Genomic DNA, 17,823 nt, shown 5'->3' with positions numbered 1-17,823 from the left:
GCAACTAAAGGGGTCCCCAGAGAGGCTTGTTGACTTATGCAAGGACACAGTGCTGTGACTGGCACCCAATTCTAATGGCTCGACTAGTGTCAACTGATCAACTTTTAAAAATTAAATAAACATATTTGTTTTATATACACATATGTATTTGTAGCAGTTTCTAGAAATCAACACATGAAGCTTTTGAAGTCATATCTGGGCTGGGACTAAGAAGTCACAGAGGAAGGGGGACTTTCACTTTTCACTTATACCCTCTTGCATATTTTGAATAGTTTTAACCACAGTGTGAATCTCTTTATTAAACATAAAATTAATGTTTTAAATTTTTATTAAAATTTTTATTTTTTAATCCCTTAGTTGACAAAAATGTTAAAATATAAGTATTTATTAGAAATCATTACATTATAATCTTTCTGAAGTGAAATAAATGTCCTGTATTTGGCTGTTATGAGTAGGGTATGATGTGTAGGGGAGGGTGTGGAGTAGAGTGTATGATGTGTGGTATGTGTGGGAGACAAGGGCAGGGTGCAAGTCTGAGTTGGGGGACATGTGTGGGGTGTGTGTGTGTGTGTTGGTATAATAATGACTTTTAGGTGGACAAGAACTGCATAGAAGAGAACTTTGTCTCAAGACCAAACTCTATGACAAGGATTTTAAACAAATCTTGTAAATATGATAGCAATAAGTATGTTTTATGACTATTAGTGGTACTGACTTCACTGGGTCAATATTTTTATTTTTAATCTATGAATTGATATTCTTCAAATGACCAGAAATTCCATGTTGTATAAAATATTATATATTGATGAGAGGAAATATATGCGGAGTATATATGTCAGAATTTCAATACTCAGAGGGGTTATCTTTGGGAAAATAAACCCTTATTAAAGTGTGACATCTTGGTGGAAAGGCTTTTAATTTAATGATTGCTACCTACAGGGAAAATCACTTATAAAAATCCTATTATTTCTCCCAAAAGACACTGGGTTGAGAATATTAGGACATCATTCTTTCATGAATTTTTCCTTTGTATTTCTTAGTATTTTAAGTTTTTTCTTAATGCTATCTTATTCCTTCAGAAGCTATACCTCCATACTATATATTTGAACTGAAATGTCTGATTTTAGAACAAATCACGTCATTTTTATTTTGTCTTTAAAAACTTCCGACACTGAGAAGTCAGATATCTCAATTAGAACAAATTATACTGTTTTTTCAAAATAAAAGAGCTGATAATGTCACTCATCTTATGGTGAATTCACAAATGGAAGTGTCTTTTTGTTAACTTTCCTTATAGTACTAAGATAAATTTAATTAGTCTGAACTGATGGAATGAGTCAATATTCACATCATCTACAATACATAAACATAATCTCAGCTGGCCTTGACAATGTATCTCTTCTAGCATGAAAAATAGGGAAGGAATATGGGTGAATGGGACGACAGAATGTTTAACTCTAGCAATTTTAACACTAAAATTATTTTGCCAGGAATTTCCTACCCTCTGATCTTCATCCAATGGGTCATTCAACACTGTGACAGACCGTACATTCTGCAGGGACGTCTTTCTAGTAAAAGCAGTGGAGTACCACTGACCCACAGATCTATGATGGCCATGTTTAAGCTCCTTTTGACTAATACAGATAGCTAGTAATATCCAACTGCCAAATTGTGTCCCCACAAAATTCATATGTTGAGCCCTAACTCTTAATGTGATAGTATTTGGAGATAGAACCTTTGGGAGATTATTATGAAATCATAGGATCATAAAGATGGGGCTCTGATGATGGGATTAGTGCCTTTATAGGACAAAAGGGCTTGCTCCCCTCACCCTGCTACCTCCTATGTAAGGAAACATCGAGAAGGTGGCCACCTATAAGGTACCTCTCCAGAAACCGAACATGCTGGCACCCTGATCTCAGACTTCCAGTCTCCAGAACTGGAAGAAAATAAATTTCTGGGTTTTTTTGTTTGTTTGTTTGTTTTTTAGTCACCCATTCTATGATATTTTGTCATGGCAGCCTGAATGAGGACACTGACAATACATTTTAAGGCAAAACATTTTTTTTCATGCTTTTTGGGATCCTAGAATTTGTCCAAACAAAACACTTAAGCAGATGAAAGGCTCTTCTGAGAAATATTGTGGTGGAACCATAGGGAACCCTCTGCTCTACTCTATTCAGAAGCTAAAATACAAGTAACACTCCTCAGTTTTCATAACTTTGCTATCAACTCATCTGACCTCCAACAGGGTTTCTCTAAGTATGACCTGAGTACCACCTGCCTCAAGGTCACTTGGAAGGCTTGTTGAAATCAGATTTCTGGGCCCCATTCCAGATGAACTAAATCAGAATCTCTCATGGTTGGACCCTGAAATACGTACTTTAAATGAAAGTCCTTTACAATTCCTGGGAACCTCCAATATAGAAATAATGGAGCATCCTGGATCAATGACCCCTGACTATGAGGCCTTCACACAGTTGTCACTCTGGTCCTGCCAAAAATGAAGTTGAAATAATATGTTTGAGCAACACGGGCTAAGGGACAAGTAGCTTCACATTCATTTAGTTTCCCTAAACTTTATTAACTATTTAAAATTTGGTCTCCAGGAAGCTATTTACCTAAACCACAGCACAGCAAGTAGGCAGCCTACAGAAATGCCTTCAGCAGTGACCATTTAATGTCAAGACCTTGCTTTTATGAAGGAGTGATATTTTTAAAACATTATTGTGTGTTTTCAAAAACAAAGTTAAAGAGATTGTTCACTATAGTATTCTTTGTACCTTGTATGAGGATTAAAGTGCCAAAGTCAACCTAGACTTGCAAATCAACAAGCCTCTCTCTTCAGATGAGTTTTTGTCCTTTAATAATAAAAACTGTATAACCCTCACTCCCCTGACCCCTCTTACGGTATCCAGGAATATAGCTAGGAACTAAAACTGCTCAATTATTATTACTATCTTATTCCAAATTTCTGGCACAGTCTTTCTCCTTTTTTAAATGATTTCTCACATAGATTTAAATCCAAATATCCTATATTCCATGTGTTTTAAACCTGTTTTAAGTTATTTGGGACAGAGTCTTACTCTGTCACCCAGGCTGGAGTGTAGTGGCAGGATCTTGGCTCGCCGCAACCTCTGCCTCCCTGCAACCTCAGGCTCTGGTACTCAAGTGTCTGAATTTATGTAAAAAAAAAAAAAAAAAAAAAGGCCGGGGGCAGTGGCTCAAGCCTGTAATCCCAGCACTTTGGAAGGCTGAGACGGCAGATCACGAGGTCAGGAGATTGAGACCAGCCTGGCTAACCCGGTGAAACTCCGTCTCTACTAAAAAATACAAAAAACTAGCCAGGCGAGGTGGCGGGCGCCTGTAGTCCCAGTTACTCGAGAGGCTAAGGCAGGAGAATGGCGTAAACCCGGGAGGCAGAGCTTGCAGTGAGCTGAGATGCGGCCACTGCACTCCAGCCTGGGCAACACAGCCAGACTCCGTCTCAAAAAAAAAAAAAAAAACCCAGAGTATTAATAAATACCCTCTCATATATGCCACTATTGTACACATTCATAGACAGTCCAGTCATGTTTTATTTGTCATTATCCACAGAGTTCTACCCAGTGGCCCATAGAAAGTAAATATTCATAAATATCTGTTTAGTTGAGTTTCCAAATCTCTTCCTAGATCCCATCCTCTCACCTGACCTTAGGTCCCACATGTACTGTGGTCTGTCCCATGGCCACTCTAAAATGCTCCAACTCACCTTCTTCCTTAAAGCAGCTCCCACTCCTAACATTTGTATCTCAGGCTGATTATTCAGGTTTAGAAATTTCAAGGTCATCTATGACTCACTGTTATGATCGTGTCAGTCACAAAGTTCTAAAGCTTCTGCTTTGGGATGTTTCTTGTACTGAATACTTCCTTCCAATTCTCATTGCCAGCACCAGCCTCCAGATCTTTATCAAGCCCATAGCTAGGTTGTTGTAACAGCTTCCCAGCAGAGATGGCATGAGGGAAGGCAACTAAACTTTTTTGAGTACCTCATATGTATGTAGTGTTTTCAATGCACTATCACATTTAATTCTCATAACAATACTACGAAGCAGTTATAATTTCTCTGTTTCATAGATAACAAAACTGAGCTCAAATGAAATTGCCCAAGGTAACACAAATGCTAAAATAACGAAGAACTGGGATTCAACCTGGAATCTGTCTGACTCTTATTTTTCATTGTCTCCAGCTGTACCGGATTCTCCTCTTTATACATGACAACCATGCCCAGTATCTTCCTGTTCGTAAACTCTGCTTTCACCATATCATACTTCTCTTTAAAAAAAAAAAAAACAGAAAACCATTAGTAACCCCCCTACTGCTCTTTTCATCAGTTGAAACTCCTCTGTATGACTTTCAGGGATGGTCACAGCCCACCCCACCCTGCCTAGCCAAACTTCCTTCCCTTGTTCCTCAGATTCATTCTTCACTGTCCTGTAAACATATTATTCTGCTATTCCTGTACTGTCAAGAGTATTCTTGTACTATTAAGGATATTTGTTGAAAATGTATTAAGGTGCTCTTCTTTTTTGCCTTTTCAAATACAAGATCTTTGCCCTGGTTGACTCAGGACGTCTCTGCCTGGAGGGTGGGTGGTGCAGCATAGAGTTGGGTGAGTGTGTTCAAGAGGAGTTCAAGAAGATACATTTTAGAGGAGTGAAAAGAAAAGGATCATGGAGAAGTTCAGATTCTTGCAAGCAAAAAATTATGGGATTTTTCTATTTTTTAACTGAATGATTTTGAGGATTTTGCAAGCAGAATTTGAGAAAAGAGAAATTGTCTAATGAAAAGATTTGCTCAATTCCTTTATTCCTCTAATTCATCCTGAAGGACCCTGTTCATAAAGTGCTCTCATTGTGCAGACAAGATAGCTCTCCTACTTTTGACAGCAAAGCCGTGATGCTTACTGTTCTGGGAGGATAAATAAACAACAGCAAGGAAGTAAAAGTCAAGATGTGAATTCAATAAGTAAGGAAGTACCTTAAATACTGGTTAAGTAATGGAATGATGTGGGTAAAGCAAAGAGCTTTCTCAAGCCACCCTCATCTCCCCTGCGATGTGGACCCTGCTATGAGAGCCAGGTAGCCTGCACTAAGGCTTGGGACAGACTGCTGGTACTATAAGCCGGATGGAGGATGTTGCAGGTGCTGGGCTTTGTAGCGGTGGGAGCTTTGCTGAAACCAAGTACTTGAGGGAGCATATCTGGATTTCTAACAAAAGAAAGTCAGCCTAGATCCAGTTACTTCTGCTGACAAGCAGCACCCAAGCAGACATAGAACAGTGCCCAGAGACCAGAAGAGTTAGGACACTAACTCTTTCCCCCTCCAGGGAGAAAGCTCCCCTCCCTCAAGGGCCAGATGTGACAGAGAGGAGCAGGGGAAAGGGTAGTTCCCGAGAGCCTGAGCAAGTTTATCCAAATAAACATTTACTTTTAGTATCAAACTAAGATAAAAGAGGTCAGCCTCCCAGCCTCTTTCTGCAGTGTGCTGAATGCTGGTAGACAGGCCACTGAGACTCTGAGCCCTTTTGGAGATTGGGGGACAAGAATCAGGAAGCAAAAACCCCTTCCATGCCAGCTCAAGACATGGGGAAACACTGTCCTAACTGACCAAATCCCTGCAAAATGCAGAGCAAGCCTTCCCTCCTTGTCAATTCACATAACTGCTTAATTGCTTAATTGACTTAATTGCTTAATTTATTGATTGCACTATTCACTTGTTGAGTGTCTGTGTAGTAAGCAAAAACACACTAATAATGTGAACCACAGATTGGGCATTTAATTTTTTCTCTCCTACTCAGTAGGTGGGAGGCTGAGGAGACAGACTTTTGTTACAGGCAGATTACAGGAGCTACACGTTGCTGCCCATCCAAGTTGTGAATGATTTCTTGACCCCTTTACACCTACCTCTGGGATGTTCCTCTTGTGTTTCCCTCCCTGAATATACTGTTATTTCTGCTCTTCACCAATTCAAATCCTTCCTACCATCAGTGGTCCAGTTTACATCACACTTCTGTACACAGAGGGTCACATTTCACAGGCAATGCCGATATGACCCACAAGATTCTGTTCAGTATGAAATGTTGAGTCTTTTGATCCTTTCTGAAGCCATTCCCGACCACATCAGCCTGAGCTTTTGTAATATAGGTAGTCTACTCATTAATAATAGACACTTAATTTTATTTCATCTCCTTGATTATTGTCTCCTGTGACACTCATGTCCTCAAGTTCAATTGAGGATAAACGTTTTATGCTTCTTATCTTATGTTTTATTCTTGATATATTATCTCCACTGTACCTTATACAATGTAGTATATGTTCAAAAATACTTGGCAGTTGATACTAATTCTGCAGATTAAAAGACTTCATCAGAATGGTACCTCCCTTAAAGTCACTGAGGGGTATAGAACTAGAAGATTAGAGCTCAGAGGTCTTCTTCCTGGCTACTTTATCATGATGCTGCTAGGGAATAAGAAAATGAACAATGGGTTATAAATCCAAGTATGATTATTAAAATGTATGCTGAGTTTATGTGTTGGAACATTTTGGTTCTACAAAGAAGAGCTTCTAACATGGCTCTTTGGGTTGAATCACAAGCTCCTTAGCATGCTGCAATACATGAACATTATTAAGGAAGTCACCTCAAATCCTTTATTGAATGACGTAAAGATTAACCAACTGTTCAACCCATGTAGCAAGCAAGCAAAGTAAGAACACCATCACTGTGAGTTAATGAGAATGACATCCAAAATGTTTGGATGGAGAGTTCACCACACTGACGAAAGTGACAGTGCTAACGAGCCAGGATCCTGTCTATCAGTTTGTGAAGGGCAAGAAGAGCAGACGGAGCCACAGAAGATAAGTAGTGAGAAAAGCACAGAGGTGGGGGAAAGTGTTAGAGAGCAGCCACCATGTTAGTTACACTATGGAGACGGTGATAATTGGAAATGGTAATGAGGGTGGGAAGCAGCAGGTACTGACAAAGGACAAGAAAATCAGAGAAGAAAAGTCAAAAAATAGAAAAATCCCATAATCTCCCTGGCAAGCAGGTACCTGTCAGTCGATGCACCTACCTCTGGAGACATCTGACATCTACACAGTAGGCTTATGTGTATGTGATTGGAAGGAGGAGAGACAATCTGACAGTCTTAATATCATCAAAAACGCACATTTTGAACATCTCTTAATATATATTTTTTGGAGGGAAAGAAGTGGAATGGGGATACTGAACCCCAGTAGCTGCTAAATGCACCAGCATGCAAGGGTAGAGAAAGCTAGCCCATCAGTTCAACTGTCTAGTTAGAGGGTACATGGCCACAGGTAGTCCACAAGTATCTCATACCTACTTCTCAGCCTACATCTACCTACACATCATAGAGCTCAATAATACATTGTCACAGTAACAACCAAACCAGCAAGATAAAGTGCTTCACTGAAGAAAGAGGAAAGCACAGACTTTGTTTCTAAAGATTCTCATCCTTCCCACCGCCCCATGACACACACACATAAATATTTAAAATGTAAACATTCCAGCACTTATAAGCGCAGAGAGATATTTAGGTCTCCACAGTAATGAATTCCCTGATAGTTTCTGTTGGCCTGCATTATATTCAGAATTCTTCATGTATAATTTTAATAAATCTTGGCCAGGCATGGCGGCTCATGCCTGTAATCCCAGCACTTTAGGGGGCAGAGGCAGATGAATCACTTGAAGCCAGAAGTTCTAGACCAACTGGGGCAACATAGTGAAATCCCATCTCTACTAAAAATACAAAAAGTAGCTGGGCGTGGTAGTCCCAGCTACTTGGGAGGCTGAGGCATGAGAATCGAGAATGGCTTGAATCCAGGAGTCGGAAGTTGCAGTGAGTCAAGATTGCGCTGCTGCACTCCAGCCTGGGTGACAGAATGAGACTTTGTCTCAAAAAAAAAAAAAAAAAACTTAAAAAAAAATCTATTAGACATATGATAATTTTGGCATTTGCCCTAATGACTGTCAAAAGCAAGAAGCTGTTGTATATTTAAGGAGAGGAACCCTGGTCTATCTCCATTGCTTTCTCTCTCCTTCTTTTCATGAAAGCATGAGTAGCTCTTTGCCAGATTCCTCAGCAGCTAAAACCAGAAAAGCAAACAGATACCTAACAGTGCACTGCTCCCTCTAAAAGTACACTGGAGCAGAAGTGAGGACCCTTAGCCATTGCCTGCATGACTTCTTGGTAATACTTCTTAAATGTATGTGCCCAAGAAAGTATTCAAGCAAATGCCTTCTAGAACTTAGATGTTTATGCTTCTAGGACTGTGTTTTATGTATAACTCCCCATTAAACCAACTACTGTATTGCTTTGCAATTGTCTGTCTTCATGCCTCTCTCTTCACTGATGCTAAAATGTTCTTAAAGGCAAAGGCTGCCTCTTTTCATCTCCATATGCTTGGCTTTTAGTATACGGTGATATCTATTGGAGGGATGGGTGCACAGATGCACACATACTTAAACCACATCACTGAAGACCTAAGGAATAGACAATTTTCCCCCTCTAGATTACAGAATATCCCTGGTCACATATGATTATGTGTGGAAGAAGCAGTGGTGGAGAGGCATTGAAGTGATTCATCTATAAAAAAAGAATGTCACGAATAATATAAATTAATAATAATAAAAGTAATATCAACAATCATTCTTTCAAAGCAAATTTCTGCTTAATAACATTTAATTCTTGGTTACACCACAAAAGTATTTGATGCATTCTATATCTCTTGATTTTGATTTTACATAGTTATATTTTATCAGGATAATCTAGAGGCAAACAGAAGATAAATCTTAAAATTAATAACTTTTAATAATTAGTAATTAAACAAATCTCAAACTCATCTTCACAATGCTTTTTAAAACTAATTTTTATTATTTCAGGAAGATCAGTGACAATGAAATTAAAAGTTATATAAATTCAATCTATACTTGAACAAGAATTCAGACAAAATGACCTCAGATAATAAAATTAAAGAACTTCTACTGACCCAAGAGAAGTTCATATTTAAATACATTAGTCACTATCAATTATATATATATAGTTATTAGAATAAAGGGATCTGGTTTTCTATCATTATCATCCATATCTAAAGTCAAAACAAGTCACACATTTTCCTTAACAAGTCACGCGTTTGTGGACTTTTAATTCTCATTCTTTAAAAGGACCTAGGACCAAATCCATATTATCACCTATTATTTGAACAGTGCAAAGAAAATAGTATTTTTAATAGGGTTTTTTTTTTTTAAACTAGATAATTGAAGACAAATATACCTGACCTAAATGCTAAATTAAACACAAAATGCTATAACAATCCTAATTATTCTCATAAAGTCACTGCTGAGCCCCTCGTGCATAAGTGTGAAGTCAGCCATCCCAGTCTACATCTGCAGACCCTCTGTATCGGGCCAGACTCCTATGTCCTATGTGTTCACCCAGCACAGCCCACTAATACGGCACCCCTTCTGCGTGGATGTTATGCAACTCCAAGGGCAGTACAGGGGAGAGGGTTGAGAAGCAAGACTTCTGGACAAGCAAAGAGCCTCCCTTTCTTAGAAGAATGCCCAGCAGCCATTCATCATTCCTTAAGCATCCTCCCTGAAACAGGAAATCTCAATCCTGAGCTAGGAAGGGCACAGCAACTCCATAAAGTTTTCTTCCATTACATTTCCCATGGTGTTTGATTGCCTATTATAAACTGGGGGTGCTGGGGGAGGGTGGGGGAGTAAAGGTTTATGGGATATTGTAGGCAAAGGAAAAGCTCAATGTTTAACAACAACTTTAAGAGAAAGAGAGAGGGACAGAAGAACAGACACATTTTATATCCCAGCACAATAATGAAAAATCCTTAAAATTCTAACTCAGTCCTCAGAAGATGGTCTAGTGCTGGACTGGGATCCTCTCACCTCTCTAATATTAATAAAAGGGATAATCATAAATAATATTTGGCAGGGGGTCAATTGTGCTTTGCAATAACCTTTTCTCCTCTTTCCCCTTATTCTTAGACCTCCTACTCAGCTTACCAACTTTCTCAAGTTGATCTGCCATCAGCAGCCAAATTTAAATGATGAATTAATTGGATTTCATAAATAAATACTAATTAATAGTTTCCTGTATTGCTTCTCCCAGGAGTACATGCATTTTAAACTTTCTTTGAGGAAGACAGAAATGCTTAACCAAAGGAGGCCACAGTGCGAACAGCACAGTCCCAGAAAGCTGGGGATTTCAGATGGCCTGGGGCTGCTGTGAATCAGATGTCAACCTGCAGCTTCAGTTTCTTCATTTGTAAAATAAGAGACTGGACTAGATGAAATCCTTTCAAATTCAAACATTCTATTATTCTTCGAAATATTCTATATTGTTAAATTTCAGAAGTGTGGTACTAAGATGATTTTAGGTGGGGAATTCAGACGACCTTCTTATCACACAGTGGAAGTTACTATCTACTCCACGTGCCTAATAAGATCAGTTACAAGTAAGAATGTTCTTCCTTCTGCCATTCTTGGTTATGTTAAATAATATTGCCAACGATAGGGCTTAAATAAACACAACACACAATCATGGAGATGTTCAGTCTCAAGACGGTGGAATAAAGGCCTTTCTCACCACTTCTCCTTTTCAAAATTACCTCCCTAAACAAGAACAAGGAACTGCAACACAAATTTCATCTTCCATGAAACCAAGAGACATCTGTAACTCCAAGCCACAATATGTAACGGTGGAAAGGTGATGAGTTGTTAAAATAGTAAGTCATTCAGTGGACAGAAAGAAGTTTCAACTGGAGTGGCTGTTACAGAAAACAAGCTGATCCACCCAGCTCAATGCCAGAGAATGCCCAGAAATTGAAGGCAAAAAGAATTCCAGAAAGTAGAGATAAGGCTGGAACCTAAAATGAGGGGATTGGCTGTATAACAAGTACATAGAAACCCTCCCCCCACATTCCCACCTGCTAATTGATATGGTTAAGTGACAACCCTCCTGCACCCCTATAAGAGATAGGATATGGGATCTCTGGAGATACAGAAACAGAAATGCTCTAGACGTGGGGATACCAGGCCTACAGGAGGGCAGGAACTAGGAACAGGGGGACTCTTGCCCAGTTCATCAATACCAACAGCCAGGTTTATTATTTCCCAATCTCTTCTCCCCTGAGAAATATTAGGAAAAAAACCATGGACCTCTGAAATAAAGAATGCTACAAAAAAGAATACTCATAAGACAAGAAAGAACTCTTAGAAATTAAAAATATAATCACTAAGATGGAAATACATTCAGTGAAAGAGTTGGGGGATAGAGACAAGGAAATAGAAAAAACACAAAAAGCAAGCATTGGAAAACAGAAGAGAAGAGATACAAAAACTAGGGGATCAGTCAGGAGGTCCAACATCAAGACAACAGAAATTCTAGAAAAAGCAAAGAATAAAAATGGTGGTTAGGAAAACTTCTCCGAACTAAAACTTCCCAGAACTAAAGGACATAATGTCCAGATGGAAAGTGTTACCCCAGTGTCCAGCTCAGGTGGTGAAGAAAGCATCCATACCAAGGTACATCTTCAGAAGAGAGCTAATGAAGAGACAATTCTAAGAGCTTCCTGAAGTGGGGGGGAAAAAAGACCTCATACAAAGAAAGTTAGAGGGCTCTAGAAGGGATAACTTCAGGAAAATATACACAGTTAGACACTGTAGAAGATTTAGCTAAGAAAAAAGGACACGATGTGACAAATATTTACTCCAAGAAAAACAACCAATTATCAAATAAAATAAATTAGTCATACTATACTACTTGACTTAGCAGTGAACAATGATTACATAGCCATATTAATGAAGAACTTAAATAAGATATTAACCAGAAATTGTGATAAACCATCTTGTGGAAGATAGGGGGAGAATAAGAGATACATGTGAACATAAATTCTCACCTGAGACTATTGATAACATCTAAAATATGAATAAAAAGATATCAGTATATGAAAAAGTTGAAAGTGGAGCACACAGAAAAGGAGAGGGGACCAGGAAATTGCTGGGGGCTTGCTGTTGTTCGTAGAAGTCTTTTAGCACTATCTAACTTTTACAGCTATATTCGTTTTACTTTGATACTACATAAAATAATTTAAAACAAACCAACAAAAATGACGACTCATTGTACATGGTGAAATTGCTACTCTAGGTTATACAACTGATAATATAAAGAAAAGTTTCAGAGTATTAAAGGCCTCAAGGCTGGGTGGCGCGGTGGTTCATGCCTATAATCACAGCAACTTGCGAGGTAGAGGCAGGAGGATTGCTTGAGTTCAGGAGTTAAGAGACCAGCCTGGGCAACATAGTGAGACCTCGTCTGTACGACAAATTTTACAAAATTTATGGTAGTGTGTGCCTGTAGTCCCAGCTACTTGGGAAGCTAAGATGTGAGGATCACTTGAGCCTAGGATTTGAGGCTGCAATGAGCTATGATCACCCAACTGCACTCCAGCCTAGGTGACAGAGTGAGACTCTGTCTCAAAATAAAATAAAATAAAATAAAATAAAATAAAAAAATAAATTCCTTAAGTCTAATGCCATGCTGTGCTGTTCTTAAAAATTAAACTATAACTGTAAAGAAAGCTGCCTCTTTCTTAATAACACTAGTCAGCCTGGACTCAAAGTTCAGACTCATGTCCCTAAGATTCAACAATCACTTGGAGAATCTGATTCCCCCCCAGAGTTGGCAGGGAAGGAAGTGCTGCTTCCAGTCTAATGCCTGAGCCAACACACGCACTAAGCCAAGACTGGAACATTTATACAAGACCAGTGAGTGCCACAGAAACTAACATACAAAGTGTTTTAGGTAATCTGAGTTACAAGGCACCGTGGACTCATTTTTGGTTCCTTGATCATATAAAGGTGAGTTTTAGAAGATCTATTATAGATTTGCCGGGGAAGCGTTAGAACATTACATCTCTGTGTACTAATTTCCTCATTTGCTAAGTGACAATGATTTTAAAAACTGCTTTAAAAAGGAGCGATTTAAGTGAATGAGTATAAACGACAACATGAAGTAGTATATAGACACAAATTAACTGCTTTTATTGTGACTACTTTTTGGCAGCACTTCCTCTGAAGAAAAATTAAACAGAATTTTTTTCTAGAAATCTTTCTCTGTTAAAGATAACACTGCTGAAAAATCTAATGATTTTGTGCATGTATGCCAATACGTGCAAGGACTGATTCTTCTAACAGTAGAGTCATACGTTTTTCTCTTGATCTTTTCAGTTTTTGCCAAGTGTGCATCGAATTTTCTCTTTTCTTGCTGCTTTTTCTCCCCGCCCTCTAAACAAAAATTTTTTGCCCTCAAAATCTAGCTTGGACTCCCTTTCTCTCTTCACACTCCTTTGAGTAATCTCATGTACTCACACAATTGTGTAACAATTCCCATCAGACAGTTTTAAACTTGTATTTCCTTTTCCCTGCTTAACACCTCTATTAGAAATATTTCATCATTCACTATTCCTTTAAAAAGAAAACAACAACAACAACAACAAAAGAACTATCTGAAAAATCAGATCCTCACCTTTGCTTTTTTTCTTGTCAACAATGGCATCAACCAACTTGGTTATCTGGGTCAAAAATCACTAAATTGTCTCTGATCCTGCTTTCTCTTTAAAGCCCTCATGCATAGTGAGTTGCAAAATTTCAGATTCTAGCTGGTTTTTTTTTTCCCCCAATTTCTCCCCTTTCCATTCCACCAACACTACACTATTACAGAGCCTAATCTCAGCCTGGAGACTTACAGTCATCTCCTAATTTGTCTCTTCACTTTCTATTAATTGCCACTTCAATTCAGAGTGGGTTTGCTCAAATTACTGCTACTTTAAAACAATCAGTGGCTCCCTAGTGCCTTGTCCTGGCATACAGGATCCTCCACACTAATGCCTCAAACCAACATGTCCAGCTAAATATTACTGCTCCCCTACACATATCTATGTTCCATCCAAACCCAACTAATATACCTTAGACATGCCTGGCATTTGGGGGGAAGAGAGGACTTGAATTAAGTATTTACCTTATCTCTGCTTCATGTCCTATCTATCCTTCAAGGCCCATAAAAGTTTCCTTGATTTCCCCACAACCTAACGTGGTCCTTCTCTTCTTTGCACTTGACCCTTTGTAACTCTTTGTATGTTTTTTTTTTTTTTTTTAACGGAACTGATTTTACTATAACTTACAGCATAATTGCTCATGCCCAGTCTCATTCCCACCTCTCCCTCATGAGATTTTAAAATTCTTGAGCACAGGAAAGTTGTCATGCTCATCTTTGTGGCTTGCTGTACCTAGCCCACACTTTGCAAATATGCATGCTTGAGAAACACTTGAATTGAGACTCATGAAAACTGCCTTCCAATACCTTTTTTGGAATTCATCAGATATACTGAATAACTGAAACATTATTAAAAAATGAGGCCATCACTACAATGACATATTACTTGGTCCTAGGTTTGCAACCAATTGGGATGAAGGAAGTCTTGGTTTGAATCAGTGGTTGAATCAAGAGTTCTATCAACAGGTAAAAATAATCTTGTTAGTGATACAGCAGGTGACAGTTTTCCTACCAAGTCAGTCTATTTAAAATTTCCAGATGGAATAGGGGAGCATGGAGCAGTGAAACCAGCAACAGAATTACCCTGAGAAATTATCTTGGTAAAGGTGGGATTGTATCCTCAGCATCCTGCTGAATTTTAAATTCAGCTATGCTGTTTTGTCTACTGAAATGACCCTGGGTATCCTTCTCGGAATCCATCCTAAGGCTGTCGTGTTCACTTTTAAACAATAAACACTGTTTATTAAACAGTGGCCGTATTCTCCTCAAAGGTGGAATAAACAGCTAATCTCTGTTACAGAGACCAAGCTAGTCTCTGATGTTACCAAGTGACAAGCCTGAAAGAAACATGAAGAGCTTGCTGCCCCGCCTCTAGAAGAAAGGTTTTTAATGCATATCTCCTTAAAAATGACTGGGTCTTCTTCTTGACCTCTACAAAATAAGTACACCACAACATTTACTTGTTGAATTATGTAAAGTTAGCAAACATATATTCTATTAGCAGTGAGACAGCAAGTCTACAATAGAATTTGCCCCAGGGCTTTGTGTAATTGACCTCAAATTTCAGAAGCAAAGTGAATAATCTCTGCTTCGCCCTACTTCCTCAGATAAGAGTTCAGGTGTCTAATGGGAGGATTTAAGGTTTTTAAAAAATAATTTTATAAAGGAATCAAGAAACACCTAGGTTATAAAAACTAATTTGGCAAAAGGAAAAATGGACAATGTTTTAAAACCTTCGGGAGACGGGGAAGTGAGCTGGTGGCGCTTTAATCCCAAAGGATATACCTTCCCTCCATTTCCTGGGCCGTTTCCATTCTACGCTTATCTTCAGCAATAACTGAACCATATCCGGATGAGTCGCTCATTTAAAATCAGAACTCTTCCCTGCGGGATCTACTCCCAGCCATTGATTGTGTTCCTGTGTTCTATGGGTAGGTGCAGCCAGACCAGATGCAGACTCTGCGCGGACGAAGCAGCGCGCGATCCTGGGGTGCAGGGGTCAACTCGGAGGTCTCGGCCTCGGGCGGTGGGCCGCTCGCCGGCAGCAGGGGGCGCTGCAGAACCTCTGTCCCCACCCTGGAGACCCACCTCCCCGGCTCAGCTGGCCCGCGCCGCCCGCCACCATCCGACCCCAAGTTCTCTACCTAGTTCTGAGCGTTCTTCCTAAAAAAGACAGTAAGCCCTGCGGCACTCCCAGTGTACGTGACAGGAAAAATACAGAGCATCTCACCCTGTGAAACCGATCACCCTCTTTTTATCTTCTCTGCGTCTCGCACTGATTAAAAGCTGTCTCCAAGATTGGAAATTAAGAAAAGTTGCTCTTTCTCATGCATTAGCGCGCCGACCGCTCCTTCGTTTAGAAAGAGAGAGAGGGGGAGAAAGAAAGAGAGAAAGAGAGCCCCCGTGCCGGGGCGCGAGCCACTCCGCCCGGGAACCGCGGCCAAAGTTACCACTAAAACGATTCCCCGGCTGCCTGATGCCCACTCCCTCCCTCAGGGAACCCTATAGGGCTTCAGTTCCAGTTTCACCCCAACTGTGCCTGAACCACAGACGAGGCGCCTGGGCAAACCTTCAACCCACACCCTGTATCGCACTGTCCGCTCCCTACTCCCCACTTCTCTGCCCCCGCCCCCCACGTCCCAGAGTGTCGGAGGGGACCCAAGTTCCCAGCGTGGCTACATGCTGGGACGCCCAGGAGAAGTTCGGGGTTCAAGGGCGCGCCTGGGTCTGTGCACATCTTTTAACCTTCCTCGGCCTCCCTAGGTAAGCTCGGGACCCCGGGGTCCGTCTTCCAAGGGGTGCCCAGCCCTGGCGGCAGTCGTGCGAGCTCCTCGGCTCTAGGGCAGGGAGTGGCTGTTCGCCAGGATGCCTGTCTGAAGTCAGAGTGCCCGCCTGCGGGCTGTTCCGTACGCTTGAGCCGGGACAGAGCCCCCGCCACGCACTTGGCGGCCCCTGAGTCCCTCCACCGCGCGGGACGAGGAGGCGAGCCTCCGGCCGAGGTCTGTCGTCTCCAAATCACCCCGAATCGAACTGCCCGGCCGTACCATGTGGGTCTCGGAGGTCCCAGGCACGTTGTGGAGCCGCCCGGCGCGCGCTTTCCCGCCCCCCGCCCGGCACCGCCCTCCGAGGCGAGGGCCGCGGCCGGGCCCGGTACTCACAGGTCCGGCCCGTGGGATAAGGGCGGCGGGCAGTAGCCGTGCGACTCCCGCTGCGAGGGCGCCGAGCGCGGCTCCAGACCCCCGTTGACGCCCCTCCAGCCCCGGCGGCGGCGCTGCGGCTCCGCGCCCTCGTCCTCGCCCTCGTCTTCCTCCTCCTCCGGCGCGGGGAAGGTCACCCTTGCTTGCTCCTTGCACTTCCTGACCTTGGTGGACATCGCGCCGGCTGCGGTCCGGGTGTGGGGGTACCGGCTGCCGGCCTCCTCCACCTTCGCGGCCGTACGGTCTTCCCGGAGCGCCCCTTCCCCACCTCCCGCGGCTTCCGCGGCCCCGGGCGGCCCAGGGCGGGAAGGCAGGAGCGGAGAGCGGTGCGGCCAGCAATCGAGCAGTTAGAGGCTGGCGCCGAAGCCGAGCTGCCGCCGCCCACCATCAAAACGTGGGAGCAACCGCCGCGGCCGTGGCTGCGACGAGGAAGCCCGGGGCCGAGCGGGGCACTGGTGCTGGGAGAGGCTCTCCAGCCCCGCGGCGGCGGCGATGCCTCCTCGGCGCCTGTCTCCTGTCCCCGACGGCATCTCTGGCGGGGACGGCAGGGTTACGGGGGGGGAGGGGGGGGGGGGGGGGGGGGGGGAAGAGGAGGGAGAGAATCAATTCCTTATCAGACAGAGCTGGAGAGGAAATCAGACAGACCGCAGGTGGGGAGTAAAGAAAGCAGAGAAACTTCCCCTCCCCACTCGCCTCTTTCTCTTCCAGAGGATCTAGGGCCCCTTTTGCATCTACAGAAACAAGTTTCCTAAGGAAGGGAAAAGGAAATCCAGTGGCTTGTTAATTTTCCTGCAGCCAACTCTCCAAATTTGTTTCAAAAAGCATCACTTGTTCGTTGTGTTACGCCCAGTGAGACTTGGTTGAACCTACGGGGGTTTAAGTACATTCCCCTCAGTGCCTTCGTACTCCATCGAGCCTGGTAATGTTTTAAACGTGCCTGATGCTTCGGTTCTTTTAATGAATCTCAAAGGCATCTAATAAGATTTATATACTT

The 17,823-nt window shown here is 41.9% G+C and overlaps 1 protein-coding gene across 5 annotated transcripts in view; it reads right to left on the bottom strand.

The window, feature by feature from the left end:
• Nucleotides 1-17,383, bottom strand: part of TRPC3 (transient receptor potential cation channel subfamily C member 3) — a 72,695-nt gene extending 55,312 nt beyond the window's left edge. For 3 of the 5 annotated variants that reach the window (XM_023217540.3, XM_031935319.1, XM_023217542.3), the window contains exon 1: nucleotides 16,791-17,355. In XM_023217540.3, the coding sequence (XP_023073308.2) occupies nucleotides 16,791-17,005 (215 nt within the window). In that variant the 5' untranslated portion in view covers nucleotides 17,006-17,355. Of the gene's footprint in view, nucleotides 1-16,790 lie in introns of all 5 variants that reach the window. The other 2 variants (XM_023217541.3, XM_031935320.1) reach the window with 1 other exon arrangement.
• Nucleotides 17,384-17,823: the final 440 nt, after the last annotated feature.

The sequence above is a fragment of the Piliocolobus tephrosceles genome, chromosome 3, assembly GCF_002776525.5.
Source record: "Piliocolobus tephrosceles isolate RC106 chromosome 3, ASM277652v3, whole genome shotgun sequence".
NCBI lineage: Eukaryota > Metazoa > Chordata > Mammalia > Primates > Cercopithecidae > Piliocolobus > Piliocolobus tephrosceles.
The sequence above is the reverse complement of the archived record's forward strand: the minus strand, read 5'-3'. Positions and strand labels throughout refer to the sequence as shown.